Source organism: Oreochromis aureus, linkage group 22 (genome assembly GCF_013358895.1).
Source record: "Oreochromis aureus strain Israel breed Guangdong linkage group 22, ZZ_aureus, whole genome shotgun sequence".
In the NCBI taxonomy this organism is placed as follows: Eukaryota; Metazoa; Chordata; class Actinopteri; order Cichliformes; family Cichlidae; genus Oreochromis; species Oreochromis aureus.
Window position 1 is genome coordinate 27,846,970 of NC_052962.1, and position 18,321 is coordinate 27,865,290.

The 18,321-nt window shown below is 39.1% G+C and overlaps 1 protein-coding gene across 2 annotated transcripts; it reads right to left on the reverse strand.

Annotated features, from left to right (window-relative positions):
* Nucleotides 1-3,692: 3,692 nt before the first annotated feature.
* On the reverse strand, nucleotides 3,693-15,500 carry LOC116318891 (probable ATP-dependent RNA helicase ddx6). 2 transcript variants are annotated; one of them, XM_031738051.2, is made up of 13 exons: nucleotides 15,286-15,500; nucleotides 11,689-12,808; nucleotides 11,491-11,595; nucleotides 10,636-10,765; nucleotides 9,895-10,041; nucleotides 9,615-9,709; nucleotides 9,376-9,498; nucleotides 8,840-8,968; nucleotides 8,431-8,547; nucleotides 8,106-8,169; nucleotides 7,903-8,004; nucleotides 6,370-6,583; nucleotides 3,693-5,285 (listed from the first exon to the last, which is right to left on the reverse strand). In XM_031738051.2, the coding sequence occupies exons 2-12, from the start codon at nucleotides 11,929-11,931 to the stop codon at nucleotides 6,375-6,377; spliced, it is 1,464 nt and encodes a 487-aa protein (XP_031593911.1). In that variant the 5' UTR covers nucleotides 11,932-12,808; nucleotides 15,286-15,500; the 3' UTR covers nucleotides 3,693-5,285; nucleotides 6,370-6,374. The 2 variants fall into 2 exon arrangements, with proteins under 2 accessions (XP_031593911.1, XP_039461929.1); XM_039605995.1 differs by lacking the exon at nucleotides 15,286-15,500 and adding an exon at nucleotides 12,892-13,423.
* Nucleotides 15,501-18,321: the final 2,821 nt, after the last annotated feature.

Consider the following 18,321-nt stretch of genomic DNA (forward strand, 5'->3'; position numbering starts at 1 on the left):
AATGATGATTGGATGAAGGAGCATCTATCCGCGGACATGATTGACGAAGTCACCTATCGGTCATATGAGGCGTCCTTGACGAATCTGAGGCCGGGCTTCGAGTTGATGTAATGCTCATTCTCAAGTACTATTGGCTAAAAAAGGAACGGTCAGCCGTAAGGAGGCGGGGCGCTGACGCCGATTAAGAGACACCAGCCGGGCGGTTCGTTGGAGTTTTAAGGGCGGTTGTAGTAAAAGGTGAAGAAGAAATACTTTCAAGGTCAAAAGGCAGCCTGAGGATCTCCAAGCAAACAAAAAGCTTTATTTTCAAACAACAGGCCTCTGTCCCATTATGGCTACACAACGAGCAGCACCTTTATATTTTGTAGCTGGAGGCCCAAAACAGTAGATGAACAGGAAGCAAGGTGGAGAAAGATGTACACATACAAACCCAGAGTACACAGAGAAAAATGTACTATCATCTTCCACTAGTGAAGAGCAATACTGCAAACTTTGGTATCCCGCCCATACCAAGTAAATACAGGGCTGATAACGCGAGGGGGACTGATACCAGTTTAACCTATAAAAGGTAGCTTGAGTGACCACTAAATCACGATTCATACCTTCCGCAATAATTACTTAAGCTAAATAAATAAAAATAGATGTGACAGTCAACACAATAAGGTTCAGACATTTTTCTTAATGCATGTTTGAGATGTGGCTTTTCCATTTCCAAAAAATATTTTATTTACCACAATTCACATGTATATAAAGATGGGTTATATACTGAACTTAGAGGATAGAAACAAGGTCTTGATCCCATTGTGCTAATATGAATCAGATATGAGTACCAGCATTAGTATCAACACTATCGATATTTGTATTGATCTGCCCACCTCTCTCCCCAAAGTACAGCATATCACTAGGGTTTGATAGCTCAGTAATCATAAAAACTAAACTTTTAAATTCAGTGTCTGACTTTTCAGATTGTTACAGGCCCCAAAATTATCCTGGAGAAACATTTGTGGAATCAGAACTGCCAACAATCCAACAAACTGACATTTCAGATCTTTCTGCTTCTTTTGGGGTCTTCAGAGCACAAAATGTTTAGCTTGGTCCCATCAGGTCACTACAGATGTTCATCTAAAATATGTGTGAAGTTGTATGGAATCAAAAAGGTGGAGAAATAAACAGCCAACAACAGCAGCCAGTAAAGTTCAGGTCAATTTATTGAATTTCTTATTAGGCCCTGAATATGCGTTTCCATGTTACAACAGTTGAGGACAGAGTTGCTGGAATATACATTGTGCCTCTTTAATGCATTTTGAAGGCAAAGAAACCCAAAAGCATTTTTAAAAAGTAACAATGGAAGAACGCTATGTTTTTAAATGTCATCCAATCATTTCAGTGAAACAAAAATGGGGGAAATTATGGGACAGAGGGAGGAAACATGGAATCTAGTTTTATACCAACTCAAGTCCAATCCAGTGATGGTTTTGGGAAAACAGGGCCAAAAAAAAAAAAGTACCAGTAAGTACAAGGAAGGGGAACAATTCAACAAAAGGATAATTTAAACCAACATTTATCTGCCAATTTAGATCATAAGCACCCACTTCTACTCATGCGACTTTGTCCTCATCTACTTTTAATTTTACCGCCGCTGTTCTGCATCAAAGCTGCAGGGGGACTGCTGCTCAGCTTCCAACAAATCTGCTGAGTGTGTCATTAAAATCTGCAGAAACCTCCTGCAGCAGTGGTCGAGTCTATTTTAGTGCAGCAAATCCACGGTAGAAATATTAGCGGCATTTAAGCCTTTAACACTAATAGTCCACATTAAGATGTTAACTTTTGTTTTACACCAGCAGGGGAAAAAAGAAAATTCATTATATAGTATCCAAGTCCTCACCCTTTCTCTGATTTTAACTTTGAATACGTTTCTGATAATATCCCTCCCGCCCACTGTCAGCACTCCATTTAAAGAGTGCAAACACTCACATACAAAGACATTCTGACAACAACAAAAACCAACATTCATGACCACATTCAGCATAACTTCCTCTGTGACAGGTTTAGCCCGACAAAGCAACAACATGGACTTAATGCTGTAGTTTCTATCGGTTACGACAACTTTTTTTTCCTTCCCCCATTTCAAAACATCCCACTGAGTCGAAATGAGGCCGCGCTCGTTACTTTAGAATGTAAGAATGTTACAACTGACAGCGCAAACAGCAAATATATAGCTGAGAAACAGCTGGCAGATTCATTTCATCTCATCCCTAAAGTAAAAATCCAACCACTTCACAAAGATCTCGGGTGTTCAGCTAAATATTTAATTTTCTGTGTCACAGAGGAGTTTATGGACTGACTGTCAGGGAGGTGAGCAGGAACACAAACCACTGAAGGAAAAAAAAAGAAAAAAAACAAAAAGAAAATTCATTAGAAATTATTTTTTGTGTCCACAAACATCAACTTCTGGAGCAAGCGGGAGATGAAAAAAAAACCCCAAAGAACCAAAAAAAAAAAAAAAAAAAAAAAAAAAAAAATCACATCCCTGACAAGTGTAAACACCCACATCGATACTTAAGACATCTACTTGACCAACAAAACAGTCTGCATGATAAGCTCGCGTACACGCAGCCTCGAGCTACAAAAACAGGTCAGTTTGATTCTTTTAAAATCATGCATGAGTAACAAATTTGGCTCCAAATCAACGGAACCTTTTGGATTTATCTGCAGAGATAAAGCTGTTCGGACGAGGCTGCATGTAAACACGATGACTCCTTATCAACTGCACACACTCTTTAAACACACAAGCACACACACACCCCAGATCAACCAACTCGCTGACTGTGACACACACATCAATCAACTCACTCACTCTCTCTCTCTCACACACACACACACACACCCCCAGATCAATCAACTCACTGACTGACACACACATCAATCAACTCACTCACTCTCTCTCTCTCTTTCTCACACACACACACACACACACACACACACACACACACACACACACACACACGCACACTCATACGACATTCAACTTTTTTGGTTTTGCTTGCTTCAATGTAAATCCTGAAAATCTATTTCAAGGAAAACAAAAGGAAACAATACAAGTCTACTTCCTCTTCCACCAATGAAGCAAAGCATTTTCAATTTTTTTTTTTTTAACTTTTATAACTGTAAACAACGAGTGTAAACAATGAATCATTTACCATTTTCTTGGCTCAAAATGATTCAGAATACCTCGTATAAGGATTGCCCTACTGGGGGAAAAAATAAAATAAAATAAAAATCACGGCACTTTGATCCTCCGTCACACAAACATGGAACAGGTTCAAGGAGATCACAGTGCTTCATCACTTTCCACAAACTCTTGTTTGTTTGTTTTAACTCTCTGGCACTCAAAACATAAACAAGTTTTTTTTCTCCAACTTCTAGGGGAGAAAAAAAAAAAAAAAATTACAAATAAAATGAAATCAATGGTTTTTGACTATGCTTTAAGTCCCAGAGAGATAATTCAAGATGCTCGGTGAGCATCTGATAAAACACTTGGCTTCTGCAAAACTCACCCCAAAAACTCCAAAGGTTACCCAGTGCTAAAGCCTCACCCCGTCCCCACCCCCCCAAACTGCTTTAAGCAACAAAAATAAATGTTAAAAAGCAAAATTTCTCCTTTTTTAATAATTAGTGATGATCTGTGAGGAGGCGGGAGAAAAAAAAAAAAAAAAAAAAAAAAAAAAAAGAAAACACCAGCTGCCTGTTCAAAGATGCTACAAGTTTGCTTAAAAGAAATCTACCCCTCACAAAAAATGTCACATTTTTTTTTAAAAATGTGTGCGCCGTGGAGAGAAAAAAAAAAAAAAAAAAAAAAATCGTTGCTGCACGAGAAAAAAAACAGAATTAGTTGTTTCCAATTGACTTTATACGTGGTCTCTTAAAGACTGAGGAGGTTTCATCCTTAAGCGGTCCATGAAACCAGCTCACATCCAGTTTATATTTCATTAAAGCAAAGCCTGAAGCGGAGCCTCTACTGCAGCAGCAACGTGAAGAGCTTGGCATTAAACCACTGGGCTGCACAGCTATTATTGGCAACGAATACATTCACCAACGTTAATTTTGTCATGAGGGTTTAAAAACATATTTCCACCGTGTGTTACCTCGATTAAAAAACCCCCCAAAAAACAAAAAACAGAAGCTGTGTGGGGAAAGAAAAAGTTAAAAGTGTTGTTTTGCACCAATCGTGGACATTGCTGAAGCTCATTTATCAGCTGTTTTGAATGAGTCTTGAATGCATCATCCTTTACAGGAAAAGAAAACATTTTCATCCAGCAGCTACAGCGACCAATAGATTTACACTATTTACCAGCCAATATATATATATATTTTTCTTAACTGTAAAAGAACAGCAGCTTTAATTTAATGAAGCTGCTATTCATCTCCCATGCTGCTTGTGTGTATCTGCAGGCCAACATAGTCTACGAATCAGTACAGGGGCCGTCTTCTCACATTAGCTCTGCTCATGTTTTATTCATGGTGGAAGGGAAAAACAGTCACGTAGTATTTAAATAAAGCTGCCCTTATTTTTTTTATTTTTTTATTGCAACGTTCACATTAAAAACAAACGTTCACATTCAGGATGGTTTTGAGCCGTGTTTCTGCACAACTCTCAGCGGGAGAGCAGTGTGTGTTGTCCTTTTTCCTTTGCATAATGAATAAAGTTTCAATAAACTCGGGTTACTATTGATTCGTCTTTGTGCTCGTACTCTGCTGCGTGACAGTCGGCAGCAGGCTATGAATGGATGAGTGCACACGGGAGTCAAGTAAGGCACTTAAGTGACCACAGCAGTGTGAGTGGACAGAGTGATGGCTGGTGTAAGTGCACCACTTTAAGAAAAACAAAAAAAACCCAAAAAAAAACAACAAAACCCCCCCAAAATAGACCAACTTTGCTGCTGGAAGTGAAAACTGTCTCCAAAGGCGACGGGTTCAAAACAGCTCATTTCTCCAATTGTAGGAAACGTTAAGCTTGCTCGCAATGCCAGCTTGGTGCAAAACACACTTTAAACCTTTAAATGTATAAAATAATGAGGCAGCTCTTGTTGAGGAAAAGCTAAGGAAATGCTCCAAAATAAAAACAGCCTTTTGTTTCTTTTTTTTGTTTGATTTTTTTTTTTCTTTTTTAAAGACATCCTTTCCACAGGCTCTGAAAACAAGTGACGAATGTGAAAATGAAGAGTTGCCTGAAGCCTGCGTGCAAGCGCTGATGTCTGTGCAAAAGCCCGGTGTGTCTCAGCGTCCTGAGGAAGAGGACAAAACATGGATTAGGAGCACATCGTTGGTCAAGTTACCAACACAAGGAGCCACACTGCATCTGAAATCATTCACTACTCGCTTGAGTGGACTGTATAGTGAGTCCGGCATTCTTTTAGACTGAGTAAGATTATACCCTACATGGCATTTTTCCTCATAGGGACAAGAATGACTTTGATAAAGCAAGTCAAAGGCCACACGTTGCTAAAAACTCCAAGAAAACAAAACAGAAACAGGACACAGAGCTGGTAAGGCAAGTTGCTGCAAACTCTTCCAAGGATCAGCTGATCCTCGCTCCATGATTTCAGCATTAAGTGTTTAATTTTTTTTTAAACATCCTTTTGTGCAAACAGATTAGTCCATTCTGACAAAGCTACAGCTTTTATGATTTTTGGGAGAGATTTTAGGCCGAATTTTTAACATGCTGCATCAGCATAACTTTGTGTCATTTGCAGAGGTGGTTAAGAGCAGAAAAGATTTATTAACTGTTTTGTGAGCCAATCCTGGGCTTGTGTGTCCTACCTACAGCATTTACTGCATCCCACAATGCCTCAGGAAAAGTAGTGTACAGCTGATGTGCACTGCCCTCCACAGAACACCATCATTCGCTGAGCAAACTATTTTTTAAGCCAGCCTTGATTAATAAACCTAATTGTGTGCCAGCAAAGAGATAACGGTTAGAGACAAAGGCGCGAGTAGTCTCTGACAGCATTTCATTTTGCTGATCTAAATCTTTCACAAATCTATCAATCTTTGACGTTATTTTTTATATAAACCTCGATTTTTTTTCCATGTTAGAAATCTAGTTCACCGCTTACAGCAGTTTGCTTTGCCCCTCTCTACATGCCCAAAGTTACTTGCCGTTTAATTTAGCTCATGCTAAACTATATATCTAAAAGGTAAGGAAAGCATTTAAAATGAACTTGTTCACATTTAAAAACATGGTAAATATTGACCAAATATCACCCTGACTTTAATTTTAATCATAGCTGTGAAGCTCACTACACAGAACTCCCGGGATAGGCAGCAGTGAATGATTTCAGACAACCTCACTTTTTCCTGGCATCGCACCTGTTTTAGGTGCTGTCCTGTTGGCGCTTCTCCTCGACCTCCTCCACGTCACAATCCCCGCTAGTTGAGTGGTACTCGGCCACATAGAGGCTCTTGTCGATGCTGCTGGGAATGGGCTTAATGTCGGTCACCAGCTGGTCTTCAATGGCCTTCAGGTTGAAGCGATCCTCCGATGTGATCAGGTTGATGGCCAAGCCCAGGTGACCAAACCGCCCTGAGAAACATGAGAATGTGGTTAATATAAAATGTCCAGTTCAAACTGAAAACAAAGTATGTCATTAATATTGTGGGGGAAAAAAATAATAAAATAAAATAATACAGTAGAGAAACTGTTCCCAAGGCACATCAGAACATCAAATTCATGACATATCAGTCACAGTCTGAAGCGCTGTGAATGTGCCAAACATGAAAAAAAAGAAAAAAAACCCATGAATTTGGCAACTTGTGTCACATGGTGAGACGTCACAGATGCAGATTGCGACCGATCCAAAAAAAAAAAAAGTCAAAGCCTGTAGTAAAGCTTTAGTTTTGTGCTTTCTAACTAGTTTGCTTTTTCCTGTTTCATTTCATGTGGAATTTTTGGTTTTTGTTTACTTTCATTTCAGTTAGTTTGCAGAGTGAATTCACTAGTTTCAGTTTAGTTTTTAAAATAGTATCATAACACAGACCATATTTTTCAGAGGCGGCTTTCACAAGTTCAGAATGGACGTTAAATTACAAACAGTACTTTTTGAAGGCAGTTGAGTCACAGATTAAAGCGTTAAAGCCTGATTGCAAAGGCTATGACAACAACATTTATCAAACTGCCATAAACTGAGGGACATTTACTCTGTAAAAACAGGGCAACGGTTACAGCGAATACCAGTTTATGCTCAGCACTGTCATCCTTACAGGCAGTAAGGCCAGTTTTTGTAAAGCTATGATCTCCTTTTTCCTCCCTCACAACCCAACATGTTGCATCAGTCAGCAAAATCTGATTCTGTTGGAGGACTCTTCCTCTTAAAAAGGGAGTTCTTCTTCCCCACAGTTACCAGGTTGCTCCCAGAAGGATCGTCTCATTGACAGGGTTTTTGTTCTACTGCCTGCATCTTACGATAAAGTACCTTGGGATGGCCGATATTATAAACTGATGCTGAATTGTAACCTGGGCCAGTTTCTACACCAATAAGTTGTTCTGCAGAAAATCTGGTCTTTTGCTTCATCTCTTTCAGTGGTGAAGTAGTGACTTATTTTTCTGCTTAGCAGAAGACTACAAATAAACCAGTGACCAACTGTAACTGTGGCTTTAGGGTTAAGACAGGATATTTAGACCTCTGATAGTTTTAACTGTGACAGAAGAAAAGAAACCTTTTTTTCCCCTCTCGTTGTGCATCAGGGGTTCAGTTTCTATTTATGTGATTTCTAGCTAAATACAAGCCAGTTATAGACTTTGAAGCATCCTGGAAAAGAATTACATTAAGGAAACAAAAAAACAAAACAAAAAAAAGCAGGTAAGCTTTAACAATTTACATTTACAAACAAAACAACACATACCTGATCTTCCAATACGATGGAGGTAAGTCTCGGCGTTCTTCGGGAAGTCGAAGTTGATAACCACGTTTACCGCCTGAATGTCAATTCCTCTGGTGAACAGATCTATTGGAAGGCAACAGAAGATTACCGCAGTGCTACAACATATCCTGGATTAACTCTGAGGCTTTTGTGATGCATGAGTAGATTATCCAGTTAAAACTCACCAGTGCACACCAGATTTCTGCACAGTCCATTTCTGAAGTCGTGGAACACACGGTTTCTGTATTCCTGGAGAAAACAAATGATCGCAATTCATTAAGTATCCAACATCAGGATTTGCTTTTCTTCAGCCTGAAGAAAATGTATTCCTCATTGAAATATTCAGGTATTTTAATACTGTGGTCAAAGTAATCTTAAAGGTTTTAAAAGAATCTAACACTAATATTTATATAGATAAAGGATTACGACCAGGCATATTCTTTTATTTCGCGCCTGTCATTAATTTGAGAGCCCACTAATGTTCTGTTAGCGTAAAAACATTGTTCTCACCTGCATCATTTTAGCGTGGATGTAGAAGCAGGAGTAGCCCAGCTGAGTGATCTTCTTGGCCAAGAGCTCCACTCTCTGAGTGGAGTTACAGAAGATGATTGACTGGTTGATTTGAAGCTATGATAGAGACGAGACAAAAAAAAAAAAAGAAGTTATTCATAGCTCAGAATGAGCCTTTAAGGGCTTTTTCATCTGTGGACAGTAAAAGCAACAAGCCTGTGTTTCCTTATTTGATAAAAACCTTTTAAAGAAAGGAATAAAAAAGAAAAAAATTAAAGGTAAAGGGAGTAAAGTTTAAGCAGGAAACACTGGATTAACACTGGTTAACTTATCACTCTGAAAGAAGTATACTTGTGGACACAAGGCTGCTGGTTCACAAAGTAACCACAGTTAACAGAGAGTCAGTTACCCTGGAGAAGAGTGTGTTGAGGCAGTGAACTTTCTGCCTCTCTGTGACGTAGGCATAGTACTGAGTAATGCCCTTCAGAGTCAGCTCCTCCATCAGGTTTATCTCATAGGGCTTCTGAAGGTGCTTGGCCTACAGCAAAGAGAGAGATAACAGTTTACACAGTGCTTTTAAAAATGTGTTTTCAGAACTGTAAAAGCTTATAAGACATTTCTGTCATGATCATTTTCTGCTCTTCTTCTTTATGGAGAAATTTCTTTTTGGATGCATTGTCACTGAAACCACCACACAAGTAGTACCTGCTTAGATACTCAGAATTTCAAAAAAAGACTTTTACAAACAGTCAAAGCAATCGTATCCTGTGACTGGAAACTAAATTTGCTTTAGCTGAATCAACCCCGGAAATGTCTACAACAAAGAAAGAAACAGATTTGGGCGCGACAGGAGTGCAGCTCGGTCTGCAGTGTGAGCTAAGTGAAGCCAAGTGGCTCAGAGCCAGCAGGTTGGACAAGCAGCGCAGTAATTAGCCGTCTACTCACCATGAACTTCTGCACACTGATGGGGAAGGTTGCAGAGTAGAGCAGGATCTGTCTGTTCTTGGCCAGGAAACTAATAATATCTTCAATGAGCACCACAAAATCCTGAGACAGCAGCTTATCCGCCTGAAGAGAAACGGAATAATAATAACCACGAAGTAAGCCTCTTTTCTTACCCGATACAAAACTACACAATACATAAAACAACAACTAGTTTCTGAAATGACTTTACTCATATTTACCTCATCCATCACCATCATCTGGACTTTATCCACCTTTGCCACTCCCTTCTTTATCAAGTCCAGGATCCTGCCAGGCGTGGCGATGACCACATGCACTGTTGTGAAAACAGAACTATGATTATCATCAAAATTTCCTTTCTACAGGGCATTCTGTGACAATATTTAACAACAGATAACACACTGAATTCAGTCTGCGTTAACTGTAATGTTTGTCACACGACAACCTGCATAACCTCTCATGGATAAAAGTACCACAAAGCTGGTTGATATGAATCTTTACCAGTCTCATCCAGACGCATGATGTCATCTCTCAGGTTGGTGCCCCCGGTGGTGGCCATGACTTTGACTCCTCCCAGGTGTTTGCTGAGCTGGATGCAGATCTGGCTCATCTGTAGTGCCAGCTCACGAGTGGGCACCATGACAACGGCTGGAAAATAAAATTAAAAAAAAAAAGTAGTAGAGATTACAAACATGATAGATGGTACATGATTTCACAAGCTGTTTTCACGCATTAAATTAATCTGGCTTTTTAGTTTTACAGTTGTCTTTTCTGCTAGTGAGCACACAGCAGGAGACAGTCCACTCTTTGCTGGGTTCGGTTTAGCTGTCTGGATAAAAGTGCAGTAGGCAGCACAAAGATGGCCACTTGCTATATTAGCTGTGCCTTCAAACATCACAGAGACTTTGCACTTGAGAACTTAAAGGTTAATGGCAGGCTGAGATGCATCCCTGTTGGCTCAGTCCTAGAAAAGATCTGGCTGCAGTGCATGTGTGAAATCTGCTTTGAAGGCAAGGACAAAGCAAAGGAACAAACAAGGCTGACGAGACAATGACGATGCATTAGCTTCTCTTTCTATAGCACATGCTTTGTTTCCTAGACAAACTGAAGGAAATGCCATGTCAGCTAAAATCGAAGCATAGGAAACAAGTTAAAAACACCTTAAAGAAAAAGGTAGTTAGAACTGTAGCCAGTAAAGCTTACAGTTGGAGTCCAACTATAAAACCAAAGGCAGTGCCTCACCCTGTATGTGGTCCTTTTTCAGGTCTATCCTTTCCAGCAGTGGGATGAGATAGGCTCCACTTTTCCCTGTTCCATTCTTGGCTCGGGCCAGAATGTCCCGTCCAGACAGGGCGATGGGAATGCTCTCCTCCTGCAAGGAACCAACAGGCAAACCGTCTGTCTCATTACATAAACATACTTGCTTTTTTTATTTTATGGACTATACACACAAATGAAATGTGTGCCTTTGTCTTGCATGTTTAAACCATGGCATTTGTGCTTTTAAGGTAGACCACAAAAACAAAAAACAAACCGAATTGTGTCAGCATGTGTAAGCATCTCTCAAATCAAACAAACAAAATAAAATGTATAAAACTGTATGACCGTACAAGTAACCCAGTTGTTTTTCCCCTTCATCCACATTGATATTTTTTTTTTCATTTGAATTATATTTAAAGTTTAAGGAAATCTATTCGATTAAAAAGACAAGATTTGTAAAGTTTAATAAATCTGATTTACTTTATAATGATAAATAATCCTGATCTGAAAAGTGAACCACATCAACCATGCTGCAGATGATGTTTACTTTTAATTTTTGCTGAGTTTTAAAGAGAGTACAAAAGAAACAAAGGATGAAAACACCTATTTTTTTAAAAAGTTCAAATGCTGACGCACAAATCAACTGATATTGGCGTACATACTGTCAAATGATTTTTTCCCCAAAAAACATAACAGAATACAGACAAATGTGTTTGTCTAATACAGAAAAGCCCAGCAGAATGGTTACATGTGTTGGGTTTTGTGTCAACATAAAATTGGAAAGTTAATCAATGGAGTCTATTTGGAAAGAAGATAAATGATAAATATTGAGCATACCTGAATAGGGGAAGGTTTCTCCCAACCCATCTCAAAGATGCCCATCAGGAGTTCTCTTTTGAGACAATAATCTTCAAACTCATTCCCCTTTGTGGACGTCACATCCTGCAGTGGTCACAGAAATGGTTAGGACATCAGGAGAAAACTGAAGCCCGAAGCGAAAGCATGATAAGAAACTGAAATCAAATTTTAACTCACTGAGGTTTTGACCCTGTTGTCTTTGGGAGGGAGCTGTAGGCTCTTTTTCCAGTCATCTCCAAACTTAATACCACCTCCGTCCTGAGAGGCTCCTCCTGCTTTCTGGGGAGCACCCAAAGTCTTTACTTGAGTTGTTGGTGCTGGCTGGACTGCAGCTGGTTTGGTCTGCCCTCTGAGCTGCCCGTTCTGCTTATTCAGTCCCATGACGACCGGGCCCACATTTTCTGTTCTGGCGGTTGCCATTTTCCCTGTTTTTGTCTTCTTTTTTTCTGTCCTTTGAAGTATTAGATTTTTGCGTCTTAGGTTTAATTTTTAAAAATTCTCTTCAGATGTAAAAAAGTTTAATAAAGCATTAACAAATGATATTCTCTCTCTTTTTTTGTTTTAAGTCCAAAGCTGACGACAGAAGTGGATTCGTAGTATTTACATATACACACGTACGTGCAGTTCGGTCCCCTTCAACAACAGAGTGACTGACGTACACAAAACAACAACCAAAAAAAGAAAAAGAAAAACTTTTTACACAAGAGCTCTTCAAAATGAAGAGAAATTTGCATTCATATGCATGAATATACTTGTCCACAATATAGAAAAATTATATGTGAACAAGTATCAAAGCGGTTCAAGTCCTGAAACAGAACAACTAAGGCAATCTGAACTTGGGGATCTTCAATATAATCTTACTTCAATACTTAAACTTCTCTTTGTAAATTGAACAGTATTTCTTATTTCCACGTTTGAGTCCATTAGAGTTGCTCAATATCCCTGTTCTTGACAAAAAAAGAAAAAAAAATGCCCAACTTTGTACAAGTATTTCCCCAAAATTATAGTCCGTAATGCTTTCTGTTTATTTCCACTGTGTGGGTATAAGTCACTCCAAAAAAATGGATCCTGAAATCAAAAATCACACAAGGGGTAACTGAGTCCAAAGCCCAAAAAGCTTTCCACCCTTGTTGAGTCTTCAGTGTGTGTGTGGGGGAGTGTGAGTTTCCTTTCTCCTCCAGGTGTTTGACCTTCTCTCCTTCGACACCACAGGTCTTCAGCTCAGTCTGAAGTGTGAGTTGTGGCCTGATCGCCCGCTGCCTCCTCAGAGTCAAAGCCAACAACTCAGACTCCTCACCTAAAAGAAATCAGTGCACGAGATTTTAAATTTTTAAATGACCATGAACAGCTGACTTTAAGTCCCAGTTATAAGTAGTTTACCTATTTACTTCCTTGATCATCAGTTGCACCGAAGATGACATCAAAACCCAAAATAGGTAATGGCAGTTTATGATTACAAAATGAGAAAAAGAAGTAAGATCTCATAAATAATCAGTTTGGCATTTTTGGGATGTTTGCATTTAAAGCCATCAGGCTGCCATGTTTAACTTCTTATCAGGTTACTTGTAATTTGATTTCTTTGCATAAAAATAGGTAGGACTCACAGTGGGCTCCATAGCTTTACAGCTGCCCCGTTTCAGAGCAGACTCAAACACTAACAAATACTTTTTGTTCCATTTTGTTGGCAAATAAATTTATTTTCAGCGCTCACTATCTGTGACAGCAGAGATGACAGCGTAGGTGGGGATGTTCCAGATCCTGTTTTAACTTTTCATAATGCCACCAATAAACCACTACTGTTTCAACTGAAAACTACCTCTAACTAAACAAAAGGGAAATTAAAAGGATTCACACCATCACATTTAGCAGGAGATTAAAACTCCTGAGTGTCAAAGACATGCCTGATCATCTATATCAGAATTCCCTCCAAAAATTGAGATCTGCAGCTTCTCATTTCAACTTACTGAATTGCAGATATGTACCGGGGCAGTTATCTCCAACATCCTACAGTAAGAAACAATTAGAATTGATTTACTGCTGCTGTACTGAATCTTTGTAGATCTTTCAATGAAATCTAGCCAAATGGTCACCTCTGTTGCTAGTATTCATACTTGTGCATCGTGTTAATTACCTTGTGGTTGTGTAGCAGTGGTTTGTATGATTATTCTCCCTTCAAACATGTATTCAAAAACTGCAGTTAAAAAGTAGCAGGTAATAAGATGGGGCAAACACAAGAAATAAACAAGCCAATCCCAATATGCATCACAAAATACACTAATGTGACATGTAGTCACGTCGCAGGGTTTCAGTGGGGTCTGTGGTTATGATGTACCTATGGCATAGATCTAACTCTTAAGTCTAATCTGTTCTGTTAAGGATGTCTCTGAAGAAATGTTACACGCACAGTCAGTTGGCTTTGGAGTAATGGAGCAGCAGCCACAGTGGGCCACACACAAACCCAGCCTGCCTGTCATTCTCACATATTTGACAACGGTTAAACTCCAAAAGCCCACTGCTGGCCTCAGTAAATAAACACGGTCACCTCGATCCCTGTATAGATATTTGCAAATGTGGGTAAAAGAAGAGTAGTGACATGCTGCAGATGCAAAAATGCACAGGGAAAAAAAAAAAAAATCATCATCAAAGCGGACTTTTCTTAGGAATCTACTGTTGTCTAATATTTATTAATTCTTTCTTTAAACTGGCAGCATTCTTACATGATTTTATATTAAATATTGATGCTAAATGCAACATAGTGAAATAATAGTGCTATATTTTTAAGAAGTGAACAGTTAGTAGTAGTTCGTTTATAAGCATATAGATTAATTACAGAATACCTACAGAGTAACTAACTAATGAATATTCAGTATATAGAAACATTGAATATTTCCGTATTAAAACACCATACTCAACAGGCTGTGCCACTTTTATTAAAAAGCTCAAACTGCGTTTTTGGCTTCTTGCAGACCCCTCCCCCTTTAGTTAAAGTTGTTGAGAATCTGCTCTTTTGTTAGTAAAGTTGGCCGACTTCTGCCCTGAACAGTGATAAATAAAAGCGGCAGTTATTTGCAGAAAGCGACACGCTGCTTCAGCACTCCGAGGTTAGAGAGGCGAACCTGCCAGGTGGCAGCCCTCAGATTAACGCAGCCCAAACTGTCAGGATTTTTTTTTTTTTTAAATTGAGTCTATCCTTTACTGAAGGCTAAAATCAGCTTGAAACAAATCAAACAATCACAGTTTGAATCGATTGCCAAAAGCTGCTCACAGCGTCACAACTTTACCAAGTTTTTTTTCCTCCACCGTTCAGACTTCACATTAGCTTAAACTTCATTTTCACGCAGTTTTCCAAACGCAGTCTGAAATTAATTAACTTTAACACACCAAAACAATTATTGTTGATTTGATAACATTTACTCAACTTCTTTTATTGATTAATATCTTACATTAACGTTGCCTCTAAGGAGAAACACTAAATACGTTATGCTAACGGAGCTAAAGTTAACGAGCAACTGAGCCGCTAAAACGTTCGTTCGTCTTTTACTTTTTATGATCTTTTAATTTCTCATAACGATAACAATGCGATAACAATGCACTTTGACTGGGTTCATTTGTTTTGTAATGTTTCCACTAAAGCTTCATGGAATAGGGCTATCCTCCCGACTAATTTAACACAAATAACTCCACTCGCTAACGTTAGCTACATGCTAATCTGCTAATAGCAACTCAGATGTTTTTTTTACAGAAAGTAAACGCCTCAAACCTCCGCAAACCTACCTTTATTATTTTATTTTTCTGCAAGGAACACTCACTGCGCGGTCGATCAACTATTTCCTTTACAATAAGCTTCAATCACTGATTTTTTTTTCTGGATATAAATTTCTCCTCTATTGTGTTTCTTCTTCCTTTAAATCAACATGGTCGCCTCTTCTTCGTCTCCTCTTCCTCGTCGTCTCCCTGCTGTTTATCACACGTGAGACTCCATGACGTTGCTGCCACCTGCTGGCACACCTAGTTACTGCTACATAAGATTTATATTTTTAACTATGATTATATTATTCATATTTTTATTTTATTTTTATATTTTATGGAATGATTAAATAAAAGTTGAAACAAAAGAAAGCTCTGTAAAGCGATCAATATAGCATTCTCATTGTGTGAATACAAACTTTATCTAATCAGCCACAGAGTTTCTTCTCAGTCATAAACGCACCTGCCTTATACAAAGTCAAAAAAGGTGCCTAATTACCTGAAACACAGCTCACAGTTGTTTTAGATCTTTGCCCACACATTCTTTGCTCAAGGTTACAATCACCTACCAATCGTAATGGAGGTTAAATGAGTTCAAATATGCACTCTTACTGCTCTGACTCCTTAACATTGTAAACCTGTTTCCCGCAATGTTTGGTACAGAGAGGAATGGTAAATAAAAGCAGAATGCAATGATTTTCAAAACATGTAAAAGTAAGCTTCCTACCTCAGGCAACATTGCTGGCAGCTAACACTGAGGGAGCAATAGCTACATTCTTGCTAAAAAAAAAAAAACTTACCTACATCCCTGAGAGGGTCTATAATAGAGGGTTAATTTGAGGATGGGTACCTAGAGGGATGAAGTATCTCGGGATTAGGCTAAGCCAAGATATGGAGGACCTACGCCAACTCAATTTTGACCCAGTCCTACTAAAAATAAAAACAAATATAGAAAAATGGAGCAAATTAAAAATCTCATTGTGGGGCAAAATAAATATTGTAAAAATGATTATAGCTCCCCAATTCAACTACGTAGTAATCATGTTACCAATTGTGATACTGCCCATTTTCTTCAAACAGAATGAAAACTTAATTAAGCAGTTTCTGTGGGATGGGAAAAGGGCAAGAATCAAGCTAAGTAAATTATATGGCCCTAGAGAGAAGGGAGGCTTAAGTTTACCCGATCCAAGACTATATTCAATCTCATTTGAGGTGGCTAAATTGGTTAATTACTGGGGAAAAAATCAAGCTGGACAGGAGTGGCTGAGTATAGAGTCTGAGATTTATACCCATTTTGACCCTAAATGTATGCTGTCTCAAAGCCGCACTTCAACAAACCCAATTTTGCGTCACTCTAGCCAGGTATGGCTTAATATAGAATTCTTAAAATATCACCTTATGTGCAGTTTTACTCATCTCTTTGGAACAATCCAGCTATTTGTATAGGGAAAAAAATGGTGTTTTAGAAATTGTGGCAGTCTCGTGGCATAAATGTTATTAGTGACTTATTTAAAGATGGGGAATTTATGTCCTATATAGATCTTGTCCAAACATACAAATTGGAAGGGAAGGAAAATCTTTGGAGATATTTGCAAATTAGACATTGTGTGATGTCGAAGTTCAGAAGGGGACATGGAAATCTTGTTCTAAATTTTATAAATATGCCTCGGGAGCGCCACACAACATAATGCTTTTATGAGTTGGTAAATGATAATAGAAGTGGGTGTTCGAATATTAAAACTTTGTGGCAGAAAGATTTAAATGCACCAATTCCAAACAAAAAATGGATGGGAATTTTGGCAGAAAATGGGATTTATGTAAAGGAGGCGAGGAGCTAATGCATACAATATAAAATTCTGCATAGAAAGAACGAGATAGCGGATACAAGCGGCAGAAATGAGTTTCCTCCGAAGGGTGGCTGGCCTCTCCCTTAGAGATAGGGTGAGAAGTTCGGCCATCCGGGAGGGGCTCAGAGTAGAGCCGCTGCTCCTCCACATCGAAAGGAGCCAGCTGAGGTGGTTCGGGCATCTGACAAGGATGCCTCCTGGGCGCCTCCTGGGTGAGGTGTTCCGGGCATGTCCCACCGAGAGGAGGCCCCGGGGCAGACCCAGGACACGCTGGAGAGATTATATCTCTCGACTGGCCTGGGAACGCCTTGGTGTTCCCCCGGATAAGCTGGAGGAGGTGGCTGGGGAGAGGGAGGTCTGGGCTTCTCTGCTTAGGCTGCTGCCCCCGCGACCCGGCCCCGGATAAAGCGGATGAAGATGGATGGATGGATATTATCATACTCCAACAAGATTACACAGCATGAAGCTTATGCCTGACTATCTCTGTTGGAAATGCAAAATTGAGGTGTGGACTTTCCTACATTGTTTTTGGGAATGTTCCCTTAAAGCTCCTTTTTGGAAGGAAGTCGTCACACTTTTAAAAGGTTGTTCAGGATCAGAAGTGCCCTTAACTCCTGAATTGTGTTTGTTAGGAGACTGTTCTCATATTCCAACAATTCATAATAATATTTTTACGGTTGTTATGGTTGGACTGGTAACTGCATCGAGGATTATCCTTAGGCACTGGAAGACAACAGAACATCCTGAGCTGAAAGACTGGATCAGAGTAATGGCAGAGACTGCTTCCTATGAGTCCATGCTGAATAAACTTAAAAATGATACAAAAGACAAAGATAAAATTTGGGACTACTTTTGGAGCTATCTGAAGCACACAGGAAATCACGACCATAATACCATAATCTGAAGGATTATTAACTGTGACTACCGGCCCATATGTTACTTTACTGTCATTTTTAGTTGCCCGTTTCTGTGTTTCTTCTTTCAGAACCTACTGTAAGTTCGTTTCTCTTTTCTTTCTTAGACTTTTAAGGAGAGGGATGCACACCAGCAGTTTTCTTGGTTCCCCCCCCCCCTCTTCCTAAACAGGTTTAACTATATGTTTTCAAAAAACTTGCAAAATCAATAAAAACTTAAATGTAAAAAAAATGAGGATGAGAGAACCATGTTATATTTCCTCAGATTCACAGGTTATTCTGATAAACTAAGGTGATGCACA

What these genes read in the sequence shown, in the direction of transcription:
- LOC116318891 (XM_031738051.2), bottom strand. Translation starts at nt 11,931, where the DNA reads ATGGCAACCGCCAGAACAGAAAATGTGGGCCCGGTCGTCATGGGACTG. An exon ending in ACAACAGGGTCAAAACCTCA is followed by an intron (nt 11,596 to 11,688) that starts GTGAGTTAAAAT and finishes TGACCACTGCAG; the next exon opens with GATGTGACGTCCACAAAGGG. An exon ending in CCATCGTATTGGAAGATCAG is followed by an intron (nt 6,584 to 7,902) that starts GTATGTGTTGTT and finishes CATGTTTCTCAG; the next exon opens with GGCGGTTTGGTCACCTGGGC.